Below are 12,579 nucleotides of genomic sequence, written 5' to 3' on the forward strand. Positions count from 1 at the left end.
GAGTACTTCTGCTGATATAACCAAGCTGAGATAACTAGCAAAGAACATCTCTTTCCCAGGTGGTATTTGGTCTGCCTCCAAGGCAGAAACCTTCAGATAACAGCTGAAGACATTTTTATTTGTCCAGGTGTTTTGATCAGAAGTATATTGTTTTCTTTGTGTGGTCCTATAGATATTTATCACTACTGATCTTGTATTTTTATTCTGGTTCTGTGTTTTTAATGATAGTATACTTCTGTTGTATATAGTTTTATTTATTTTGTGCTGTTAACTGCCCTATGTTCCAGAATGAAGCATGAATGGGATATAAAAATATTGAATAAATATATGAATTTACTACATAATCTCATCTGCAAAGAGCATGATTCCATCCAAAACCTCAGAAACAATTCTTACATAATTAAAGATGCCACTGGTGGAGAAACTGTTATCATGAAAAAATTGGACTACATGCAGGATATTGAGAGGCAAATCTCCAACACCACATTTTATAAGCTTTTATCCTCAGATCCCATTGAATAATACAAGAAGAAACTACACAACCTGATATTAGGATTTCTTACAGATTTCCAGGACCAAATCAGACACATGTCAGGAGATTGACCAGGCATTTTCTATCTTCTACCCAAAATACAGAAAACTAGGCAACCGTGGGCAACCCATAGTTTTGGACATTTGTACCATCACAGTTGGATATATGGAGTCAGTTCTCAGACCATATGCGACCAGTACCCAAGTTACATACGGGACACCACTAACTTTCTGAGAAAACAACAGTCCATTGATAATCTCCCAGAAAACACAATAGATGTTGAGTCCCTGTATACCAACATCCCCCACAAAAATGGACTACAAATAATCAGAATATAATCCCTGATGGGTCTACAGCACATCTAGCCACCAAGCTGTGCCACTTTGAATTCACCCACAGTTACTTCAGCTTTGGGGAGAACATGCTTGTTCGGATGCGTGGCATGGCCATGGGCACTCGCATGACTCCACAGTATGCCAACATCTTCACGGCTCACTTAGAAGAATGCTTTCTCATCTCTGGTTCCCAAAAGCTGCTCTTCTACTTGAGATGCATTGATGATATTTTTTATCATCTGAACTCAAGTGGACGGAGACACTTGAGCAATTCCACCAGGGCCAGCAGAAGCACATGAACAGCAGTGGCATCCTTCCATTGGCAGTGCTGCTGATTGCCAGGACAAGGATGGGGCAGGGTGAGGTGTCGGCAAGGTTATTGCCTGGTCCCATGGCATTTATGTAGTGGGGTCTCATAGAGTTCCATCCTATCTTCCATGCTCCCTAACATCTATATGAAACCACTAGGAAGTGTCATCTGGTGTTTTGGATAAAGGGGTCATCAGTATGCAGATTACACACAGCTCTATCTCTCTGTTCCACCTGGATCAGGATAACCTTTCCTCAGTAATCCATTCTCTGGTAACTCCGTTTGTAGATTACTGCATTGTGCTCTTGAAGGTGGCCTGGTGCGGAATGCAACTGCCCTACTCTTGGTAGGGGCAGCAAGAAGAGATCATGTCACCCGAATCCCAAAGGTGTAGCACTTGCTGCCATTGAGCTACTGCAGCCCAATTCCAAGGTTTTGCTGTTAGCATATAAAGCCCATGCTTTACAATCAGCAAGAAACGCCCTGCTCATTGTCCTTCCCATAGCAGAGACTAGGAGGATCATGGCCTGAGACAGGACATACTGGGTGGCAGCATTTCACATGCAGAATCCCTTCCAAGTGACATCTGATCTGTCCCCACTATAGAGAAGTTTAAGAGGAGGCTTAAAGCTTTTGGACTGTAAAGAAAATATTTTCTGGGCATGGTTTTATTGATATTATCACTGCTGTTTTTCTTACATGTTTACGATGATTTTGTATGTCTTTTATTTATTTTTGTTGTCATCTGCTCCAAATTGTTGGATTTCTACGGGAATTCTCTCCATGGAGGCAGTTCTTAGAAACATCCATTATTATTGCTGGAGAAAGCCCAAATCCTTCCTGGTTTGAGTGGAGTTGCTGCTGTAGAAGTGACAACTGTTGGGTAGTTTAGGAATCCATCTTGATGGCTATAGCTCTCCAAAGGACTCAGTGGTGGATATTCTATGGGTTTGTGGGATTGAAACAATTCTTGCTCTCATTTCTCTTTTCACCCACTGTGAATTATTTGAGGCTTCTACTTGTGTCTTCCTAATGAGTCTTGTAAATAATTAGGTTTGGTTTACAGATTTTGATTAAGCATCATGAGTCCTGCTGATGTGAGTGGAAATGCTTTAGTTCAACAGTGGGAAACCTCCAGCCCACGAGGCGCAGCACAGGTCCCAGTTTGGCCTGTCAGGTCTTTTCCCTCAAACCATGTCCATCTGCCCCATAACTGATGTCATACATGTTCAAACACAAACCCATACTTTGTATTTTAAAGCTGAGCTGAAAGACCTCAGGCAAAGTTTGCAGGTAAAAATGGGGAGGGACTGTGTATGGAGGGGGAGAAGACTTTATCTTTATTCTGCATGTTAGGGTCTGTTCCTAGTGCCTATGACAATCACATTCTGCATTACTGCAGGGCACAATTTTCTGCCCCCTTGTTAACCCACAAGATATGAAGCTGAGGGCAGAAAGCATTTATTTGGCTTCAGAAGTCAAAATGTAGCTAAATTTAATTTGCCATACTGCTCTCACTCTGATTCTTAACAGTGTCATGTAGCCAATGATATTTCTGCCCTCCTTCTGTGTCTTGTGAGTGAGTAAAGAGAGAGAAAATGCCCTTGAGCTGGAGTGGAAGCATAGTCACCACTGCTTGTGAGTGGAATAAACAATTTGCCCCTGCTGGCAGGGCCTCCCAAAAAATCACCAACAGATGGCATCCCTCTTTACAGTGAAAAGGGTGATGAAATTGGGGGGGCAGAATATTTCAGCTCAAATGTAAATGTATATTGTTATTAAATTTATTAATATAATATTCTGTTATTATTTATTTATTGAAATATTTTTATGGTGTCTTCCAGGGCCAAAGACGCTCTCATGACAGTTTACATCCAACATAATATTTCCTTCAATTAACATTCAACTTTTCTTTTTTATTTAGTTGGAGAACACCAGCTTACAAGACACAAAGTAGCAGTCAAAATTTTAAATAGGCAAAAAATTCGCAGTTTGGATGTGGTTGGGAAGATCAAACGAGAAATCCAAAACCTAAAACTTTTCCGGCACCCCCATATTATCAAACTGTAAGTACTATTTTTCCTATGCCCCTTGGTATGTGCTGCATCTCATATACATGTTGTATGAAATAGGGATGGTGCCCCTCTGTGCTATTGGCATTTTACTGTGTGTTGAATTAATCTTGGTGATTGCTGTTTTCATCGTGCTCCACTTGTGGTCTTTCCAAGGACATCTGGTTGGCCAGTCTCAGAGATAGGCTGTTAGACTAGATGGACCCTGAACTGACACATCAAGGCACTTCTGATCTTATAATGGGGAATATGCACAATGGGGAAATGTAAGAATCCACTTGTTGCCCTGGACCCAGATAGATCCACATCTGCAAGTGGGAATAATAACTGTTATGTCATAGACCGGTGAGGATGAATGAGAAGATGCCAGCCTTACAAATGCATGCAGAAGCAAGATAGCAGCTGGATAGTGAGGATTATTCCTTAGTCTGGCAAATAAAACTTCTCTGCCAATATTGTGGTACTAGTGATCACTAGAATTGTACCAGATAGTTACCGTATTATGTCTATAGTTAGCCAGCTGTGTTTTTTGATAACAGCCTTATTCCTGTGAAAAAAATAGTTTTCTACTAGTAAAGTATTTTGACTATTGTACTTGGACCTCCCTATCTTCTCTTGCCATGATTCAGATTTACCACATTACTTGAATTTGAGTATTATATCTAGTCTTTTCAAGCATTCTTGTGCATTTCTAGCCAAAATGGAAATTGGAAAAGAGGGTTAGTTTTAAATGAAGCAAAGATTCCAGAGGATTAAATAAACTTAAGGAGAAAACAGGTAAATCTGTTAAAGCAATTTAACAGAGCCTGGAAAGAGTTTGAATCTGTTTGTATTGTAAAAAATATAATAAATATTCCCTTCAGAAGTGGAAAGCAATTATGTGTAAAGTTAAATCCAGTGCTTATTTTAAGGAGAGCATTAGATTAGTAAGATGTCTTAAGCTCATATCTTATGACTGAGAAAGATTCTGACAAGAAATCATACGTTTTGCCCATTTTTACTAGGTACCAGGTCATCAGCACACCAACAGATTTTTTCATGGTAATGGAATATGTGTCTGGTGGGGAATTGTTTGATTACATCTGTAAACATGGACGTGTAAGTGACTTTATCCAATAAGAATAAAAGTGTGGGTGGGAGGGAAGTGTGCTCTGCTACACTAAAATGTCTTTGCTAAATGGGACTCTCTTATGGTTATTAAGACCAGAAATTAACCTGGCTTCATCACAAACCCATCTAGAATGACTTGCAACTGGCCATATGATAGTATGGTATATTTGCAACTATTCCCTACGCAATTTTGCCAGGCAAACATTCTGCTGATCCATCTTGCCTCAAATTACATATCATTTGAATGAACATGTAAGAAGCAAGGCAATAACTAGTAGCAACATCTCTGGCTGTTTATACATGTGAGCCTTTTGCATTCAAGCTGTTTACTCTGGAGGGGTGCCATTGACTTCTGCCACAGTTCTTGAATGAGAGTGGTTTGGTGATAATGATCCAGTCCTAAATACAATCAGACATGTGCACCTACAATAGTGGTGCAGTGTTTTGTGGTGCTACAATGGTACAATAACCATTTCAGACAATGCTGAGCATTCATTTGCTGTTGCAGTATAATTTAGTGATAATGATCAGTTAGTAATATAATTGCCCAGCAAAGACAATAAGCCACAGAATTTCCTAGAATGTAGGTGAGAGTTCAGACTAAGAAGCAAGACAAATGCCTGCCTCTGTAGATGTACATTTTATTTTATAGCTAATCACCACAATTCATTGTTGAATAGAGCATTTTATTTTACTTGCTCAAATTTGTTTCCTGAAATTGAGTTTTTTAATGATTTTTTAATATTTAGAATCAATTCTATTGTCAAGTAGTAATAAACAGATTTAGACTGCAGCCCTATGTATACAAATTTAGGAGTAAGTCTCTTTTAACTCAGTGGGACTTACTTCTGAGTAGACATGCATGGGACTGTCCTGTTTTCATTGCTCCAATTCACAGGTTAGAGCAGCCTTTTTCAACCAGTGTGCCTCCAGATGTTGTTGGACCACAACTCCCATCAGCCTCAGCCAGCATTGCCAATAGTCAGGAAATATGGGAGTTGTGGTCCAACATCTGGAGGCACACTGGTTGGGAAAGGCTGGGTTAGAGGGTCTCATTGTTTTTTCTTTAATCCTTAGGAAGCCATTGGCAGAGTTGAAATGCTCCCTGCTGCATGTTATGTTATTGTCACATTATCACTTCAACTGCATAAAATTCAATATTTGAATTTTTGTAACGAGTAGTCATAAATTTTCCTAATCCACTGTCATAATTTATTGAGACAATATTATAATCTGCTATATAATTATCCTTGTTATAGAAAAAATGTAACATGATAAGTATATACAATTATTACTATTATTTTATCGCTATGATTAACTGGTGAGGCTCATCAATTAATGGCCTGAATTCAGTTTAAAAATAGAGTTTCTATTAACAGACCTAGCCAACTCAGGCTGTCTCACAACAACTGCTGGGATCTTGCAGACTGAGAGTGCAGATGGGGGTGCTGTGTTGAATGCTGCCTCATGGGGAAAAAAACTTACAAGTATAAAACCTGTAACCATCAGGAAGAAAGAGTATAGCCTAGAATGCTCCTTGTTGTCTTAGTTTTCTTCTTGGAGGGAGCTGCATTTTTTCAATACTAGGTAACATAAAAATGATCTCCCACACTTTCAGTCTTAAGTGATATGTCCCATTCTATCACACTCTGCTACCTTACTCAAACCTCATACTGCTTTTTCTGTAGACCAGCACTCTAGTCTTCTCTACTGTCCCAGTTCAGATTATAGGTGGGGGAAGTATGAGTGCTATCTCATTAAAAAAACCCCTGTAAATAAAAGACCAGCAAATTGGAGACAAATGTTTCCACTTCTCCTTCACACGCATGAGGAGATTAAAAGCTTCCACTTTTGCTTTAGAAATAACTATTGTTCTCTCTGATGCCTGGACTTTGGGAACTTTGGTTTGTTCTAACTATGTTTTGCTAAAACAAATTAGGATCATGCTATGATTTGATATCCTGGTTTGTTAACTAACCATAGTTCGATAAACCATAGTTTGTCAAGTTCATACATCAGAGACAACTGCAGCTAGTTCTAAAGCAGAAGATTTTGATATCCTTCTCTTATGCATGAAGGACAGATGAGAGGGACTGTGTGAGCTCATGCAGGCTCATTTCAATAACACTAGTGCATCATGGAGCTATGGAATTAGGGCAAAATATGATCCTCTGTCCCACTTTAGCACATTCCCACTTCATTCTGCTGTAGATCCATCCTGATAGGGGATCTTAAAGAGTGCTGTCTCTAGATTTTAGGTGAGGGCCTGGGCAAGATGACTTCTGTAGGCTTCATCTTGCTCATTTTGCTACTGCTGACTTGCCAGTAAGAGAACTAGCAAGTAAGCAAGTGGCACCAACTGCTGGATCATTCTTGCTTATTTAGTCATCCTCTCTAGTTCAAAGGATAAGTGAACAAACAGGTTGCAACAGTGGAGAGGAGCAACAGCAGGATCAGGGGGTTCTCAGTGGCCCCTCTGGCAAGTTGTGGGCCTTGGCTGGTGCCCAACCATGGCAACCATTGACGCTAGTCCTGATATCAAAAGTGTGAGATGAGTCCTTTTGCTTTTTCTGTTCGTTTGTTTTTTGAAATGGTGTACAGTCAAGGAGTATGAGGAACGTAGTTCAAACAAGGACAAGCTTAACCTAGTTTCTCCAGTTTGAAGAGATCTTTGGAAAAGAACAAGGGGTTGTAGTTTGTAGCAGAGGAATTTTTCAAAGTAATGAGCTGAACAACTGATTGGTCAAAGCAGTACAGTTTTATAGCTTAATGGTCTTTAATTATTTGACTGACTCAATTATAAGAGAATAGTGCAGTGGAATGTCTCCTTGGGATGGTTCTTTTCTGTTTATTTGTTTGGTTAGTGTTGCTTACTATCTCTTGTGGCCCATTAAGGAGGGACATTTTGCCCTGTTGAATGCCCTATCAGAAAAAGCCTTGAGCATTGTTTCTCTTTCCATGTATTTTTCTAGGTTGAAGAGGCTGAAGCTAGGCGTCTTTTTCAGCAAATTCTGTCAGCTGTAGATTACTGCCATCGGCATATGGTGGTTCACAGAGACCTGAAACCAGAGAATGTGTTGCTAGATGCAAACATGAATGCCAAGATAGCTGATTTTGGTATGTGACCCCCGCAGTGTTCCAGAAATGTAACCAGCTATAAGCCACTTGCTGGACTGTGTCAGTGCTAACATCCTTCAAAGAACCTAGACTCAATTTTCATCACCATTAACAGTTTCTTTGGTACTGTGAAAAGCTTCCCTAGTTGAAATCATTGGTGTCGTCCTCACTGAGTAGTAATCCTGTAGGTAGAAGTTTACACAACCAAATGCCTCTCCATACCAAAATAAATAAAAATCATAGGAATGTAGGAAGCTGCCTTATACTGAGTCAGACAAGACTTTCTTTTAGGGGCTTGTCAATATGAATATATACTATATAAAGGGTTTCCGTTCTATATTTCATCCTGTTCTATGATTGGCTTCCTGCCATTCCACCAGGTTTCATTTTCTGTGTCTAACTGGCCTTGATAAAACAGAGAGAACTGGGTACAAAGAGATTTCACATATCTTCATGCTAGATATACATAGCAACATAACACGAGGCCCTTCTCTCTTCCCTTGGGGCATCCAGGAGCCTGCTCATCTCTAGGCTTCTGTTGCACCAAGCTTACTTGGATGTTGCTGTGAGTAACTTGGATGAAAAAGGCTGTGGAAAGATGAGCCACTAGATACTCCTAGGAGGATGTGCCTACAGGAAGCTTTGAGAATGAAGCAAATCTTTACAAAGATTGCCTTTTCTGCCTTAAGCCAATAATGTGACACAGTTCCAGGGAACCTTCAACAATTTTTTCTTGTTCTGTAGTTTTCCCTTCTACTTGCTGTTTTATACACATACTCTTTCCTCCCTTCTAGCAATGTTCAATGCAGCCTAACTATACCTTTTGGGTTAATTTTGGTCTGTCAACATATGAGAACTTTTTTTTTTAAGGACTGTCTAACATGATGTCAGATGGTGAATTCCTGCGAACCAGCTGTGGCTCACCCAACTACGCAGCACCGGAAGTCATCTCTGGAAGGTAGAACATTAAAATACAGCGGATACCATTTTGATCAATGTTTTTGGAATGGGATTCATTCCAATAGCTGAGTAGTTCATAGTCTTCAGTGGGTAATATTCATATGACAGCATCCTATCCTAGCTGCACAATTTAGTTTTAAACAAAAAATGGTAGCGTAAAGAAGGATTCAGGGTAGATGTCAGGAGTTGACCAATGGGGCAGGGCACATTATTTCCATGCACTGCATCAGAGAGTGCACCAAAGAGAGTGGGCACTTATAAATAATACTAATAATACTAATAAGAACTATTAGGGACATTTGGAGAATGAGCGTGAAAGAAATCAAAGGGGAGAGGTTTGGGCAGTCTATGAACAAAAGAAGCCAAAAGAGCAGGGAAAATATTGTAGTCAGATGCTCTTCCAGTTGTCACTGCTTCCTTCCTCTCCTAGCTACCTAGGGGGTGCTTTGGAGCTTCTTGCAAGATACTGCAATGTACACACTTGCCTTAAGGAACTGGTTAATAATACCTTCCTTTTGCTCAGATTGTATGCTGGTCCAGAGGTTGATATCTGGAGCTGTGGTGTTATTCTCTATGCTCTTCTCTGTGGAACCCTTCCTTTTGATGATGAGCATGTCCCAACCCTCTTTAAAAAAATCCGTGGAGGTGTCTTCTATATTCCTGAATATCTCAACCGTTCAGTTGCCACTCTACTCATGCACATGCTGCAGGTTGATCCACTCAAACGAGCAACCATCAAAGACATACGGTAAGGTCTGGTGCCGAAATTCTATCACGTCACTTAGTAATAGTAATATTTGTCTTAAGTACAGGAGAACAGGATCATCTGAGAAATTCAGCCAGTATATCCTTTTAAAATTAAAAGGACATTGGCTGAGTGGGGAACAGAACTGATAGGCTGGAAAATATCTAATCCAACCAGCATGCCTTACTGCTACATTTTCTATATTGAGACATTCTTTACAGTTTTTCATAAGCAGTAGCTGAGAAAGACCAAGATAAGACTTCACCAACTACAATCTCAGTTATTGAAATAGCAGGAGATATGCATAAAGAATATGCAGAACATTTGAGTAAATCAGAAGTATAGATAAATAAAGGTGCTTTTAAACAACGGTTGCCAAAATCCCTAAACTAAGAAGTACATTTCAAAATCTTTATATGCTCCAGAGTTACAAGTTGCTTCTTTTTCCTCCACACTGTCCATACATAATCTGTCACAGCATTGCCTGCATTTCTTTCCTCTCCTGTTTCCTGCTCATCCCAAGATCCCCAGGAGTGCAATATCCTGAAGCCTTGGTACTACTGTGTGCTAGAACAGGCTACAGAATGTGGTTGAGATTGAGATTAAGGAGCAGCCTCTCTTTTGTGCCTTATAGCACATGTGATCACTACATCAGTAAAACTTGGTTCTTATAAATTATTAACTTGTTTTAATCCTGCTAAACTCTTTGCCTCTATAGTTTCTCAAAGCAGTACATTCCAAATTTTCATCCCTTTGAACTCAAAAGGGTTGCATAGGTATACATATACTAATTGACATTAGCATTCAACATTTTAGTACCATGCTTGATCTTTTATGATGAGTCAGATTTAGGATGTTGCTCAACTAGTATTATTATTCATTAGAGTAACAATTTCTGTTCTTCTAGAGAACACGAGTGGTTCAAACAAGAACTGCCCAGTTACTTGTTTCCAGAGGATCCTTCTTATGATGCCAATGTCATTGATGATGATGCCGTGCGGGAAGTTTGTGAAAAATTTGAGTGCACTGAGTCAGAGGTGATGACCAGCTTGTACAGTGGGGACCCTCAAGACCAGCTTGCTGTTGCTTATCACCTTATTATTGATAACCGGAGAATCATGAACCAAGCCAGTGAGTTCTACCTTGCTTCCAGCCCTCCTACTGGCTCTTTTATGGATGACACTATGCACATCCCCCCAGGGGTGAAACCTCACCCAGAGCGGATGCCGCCTCTCGTAGCCGATAGTCCCAAAGGAAAGTGTCCATTGGATGCACTGAATACTACTAAGCCAAAACCGTTGACTGTGAAAAAAGCCAAGTGGCATTTAGGAATAAGGAGTCAAAGCAAGCCTTATGACATCATGGCTGAAGTCTACCGTGCTATGAAACAGCTCGATTTTGAATGGAAGGTATGAAATGTCAATGCTTTGTGGCTATTTAACGTTTGATTATGGATTTTATATTTTCATTAATGGGTTTTTATACTTTGTAAACCACTTGGGAGCCTATTTTGGCATTAAGCAGCATTTAAATTAAATACATTATTATTATTGATGATGATTATAATAATAATTTGGTAAGTTCTTGATTAACTGGTTTTATTTATGTACTTGTTTGTTTAATACATTTGAATGTCGCCCCTTAGTATAAATATTCCCAGAGGAGCTTACATCAATAAAACAGAATAAAACAAATAATAAATGTTTACAGAATTCAAACAGTGGATAAAACTAGCAGCAAGATGTAATCAGAGTTAAAAGGCTAGCAGCCTGGTAGAAGAAAAAGATCTTTGTCTGGTACCCAAAGGATGCAGAATACAGCAGACAAGGCTGTCCAGGGATACAGTTCCATCACTGGGGCATGACAAATGAGAAGGCCCAGTTGCCACCTGCCTCACACCTGATGTCAGGGACACCTGGAAGAAGGCCTTGAGTGACATGATCAGAGCATGGGCAGTGGGCATTTGTTCAGCTCCTCCTGTTGTATAAGCCTTTAAGAATAATAGGCACAGTAATACTAAATGGGGTTGTGGAGGATTGGAGTTGCAGATCCAGTGCTGCATCCCACTCGAATCTGCCAAGGTAGGAGCCCTTCCCCCCCTTTTTCTTTCTTTTCCCCTACGCCAAGTCCAGGCTGGTCTGTTTGAGGCCCAGAGGGCTAGGCCCCTTTGGGTATATACAGGACTTTGGATCCAGCAGATCCAACATCTCTAGTGATTCTGTCCCCCCCCAAACACCCCATTTTCCATTCTGCCAACACCACTGGCAGCGCATAGTTAAACTATGGAATTTGCTCCCACAAGACGCAGTAATGGCCACCAGCTTGGATGGCTTTAAAAGAAGATTAGACAAATTCATGGAGGACAGGGCTATCAATGGCTACTAGCCATGATGGCTGTGCTCTGCCACTCTAGTCAGAGGCAGCATGCTTCTGAAAACCAGTTGCCGGAAGCCTCAGGAGGGGAGAGTGTTCTTGCACTCGGGTCCTGCTTGCGAGCTTCCCCCAGGCACCTGGTTGGCCACTGTGAGAACAGGATGCTGGACTAGATGGGCCACTGGCCTGATCCAGCAGGCTCTTCTTAAGTTCTTAATTGCTGGCAGCAGCATTCTGCCTTGGCTGAGCTGGGGCCTCTGGTGGAGAGGCACGAACACACCATTCTAACCTCTTCTAGTCCTCAACGTTGGCGAGTTAGGATTGCACTCTAAATGAGCAGTCTAGCAACAGGCATGACAACATTAACAATGTCTCATTGTAATTATTATTAGTCTACTACTTTCTCATCACCCTCTTTGCAAATATTAGATGCTTAACTGTGGTTAAATACTGTCTATTTTTAATTAATGACCCTACAGGAAAAGAAAAGAATAGATTTTTTCTGTTTTTTAAGCTGCCTGAGCTTGAGGATGGGGAGATAATTCTGCCTTGCATAGCTGTATGGATGGCAGGAGCTCCACATTTCTATTTTTAGTAGCTAATTCCCTTCTAGATTACTAATCTTCCCGAAAGCTCCTAAGTAAAGGAGTTTGTCTGTTATTTCTGCATGGTTCCAAGAATCAGGTGGTGGTGGGGGAAATGCAGTGTTGTTCCCTTATATCTGGCTTGAATAATGTAGCTCTTTCTAGTGGAGTCTTCTTTTTACCACAGGATTGTGGTAGCTGCTGGCTTGCGCAGTACTGCACTGTATAGAAGGTGCATTTGTGTCATATGGGATTAATGGTTTTGTTGGTGAGATCTTCAGTTGTCCTCTCTTTTTTTGAGCTAGTTGTTTACAGGCAAGAGCAGTGGTGTAGGGGCAAATTTAGAAGTGCAGGGTCCCTTCATGAGTCATGCTACAACTCACAGCCACGCCCCCTCCTCTCTCACACTCACACACTACTTGAGCAACCCCCATCAGTAGG

General features: G+C 40.6%; 1 protein-coding gene across 3 annotated transcripts in view; it reads left to right on the forward strand.

Moving 5' to 3' along the window:
• The window catches only part of PRKAA2 (protein kinase AMP-activated catalytic subunit alpha 2), a 34,771-nt gene that overhangs the window by 7,079 nt on the left and 15,113 nt on the right, over window positions 1-12,579 (forward strand). For all 3 annotated transcript variants that reach the window (XM_061633161.1, XM_061633162.1, XM_061633163.1), the window contains exons 2-7: window positions 3,102-3,243; window positions 4,254-4,347; window positions 7,332-7,476; window positions 8,347-8,434; window positions 8,960-9,184; window positions 10,089-10,590. In XM_061633161.1, coding sequence (XP_061489145.1) covers window positions 3,102-3,243; window positions 4,254-4,347; window positions 7,332-7,476; window positions 8,347-8,434; window positions 8,960-9,184; window positions 10,089-10,590 — 1,196 coding nt within the window. The remainder of the gene's footprint in view (window positions 1-3,101; window positions 3,244-4,253; window positions 4,348-7,331; window positions 7,477-8,346; window positions 8,435-8,959; window positions 9,185-10,088; window positions 10,591-12,579) is intronic.

The sequence above is a fragment of the Rhineura floridana genome, chromosome 6 (genome assembly GCF_030035675.1).
Source record: "Rhineura floridana isolate rRhiFlo1 chromosome 6, rRhiFlo1.hap2, whole genome shotgun sequence".
Lineage (NCBI taxonomy): Eukaryota > Metazoa > Chordata > Lepidosauria > Squamata > Rhineuridae > Rhineura > Rhineura floridana.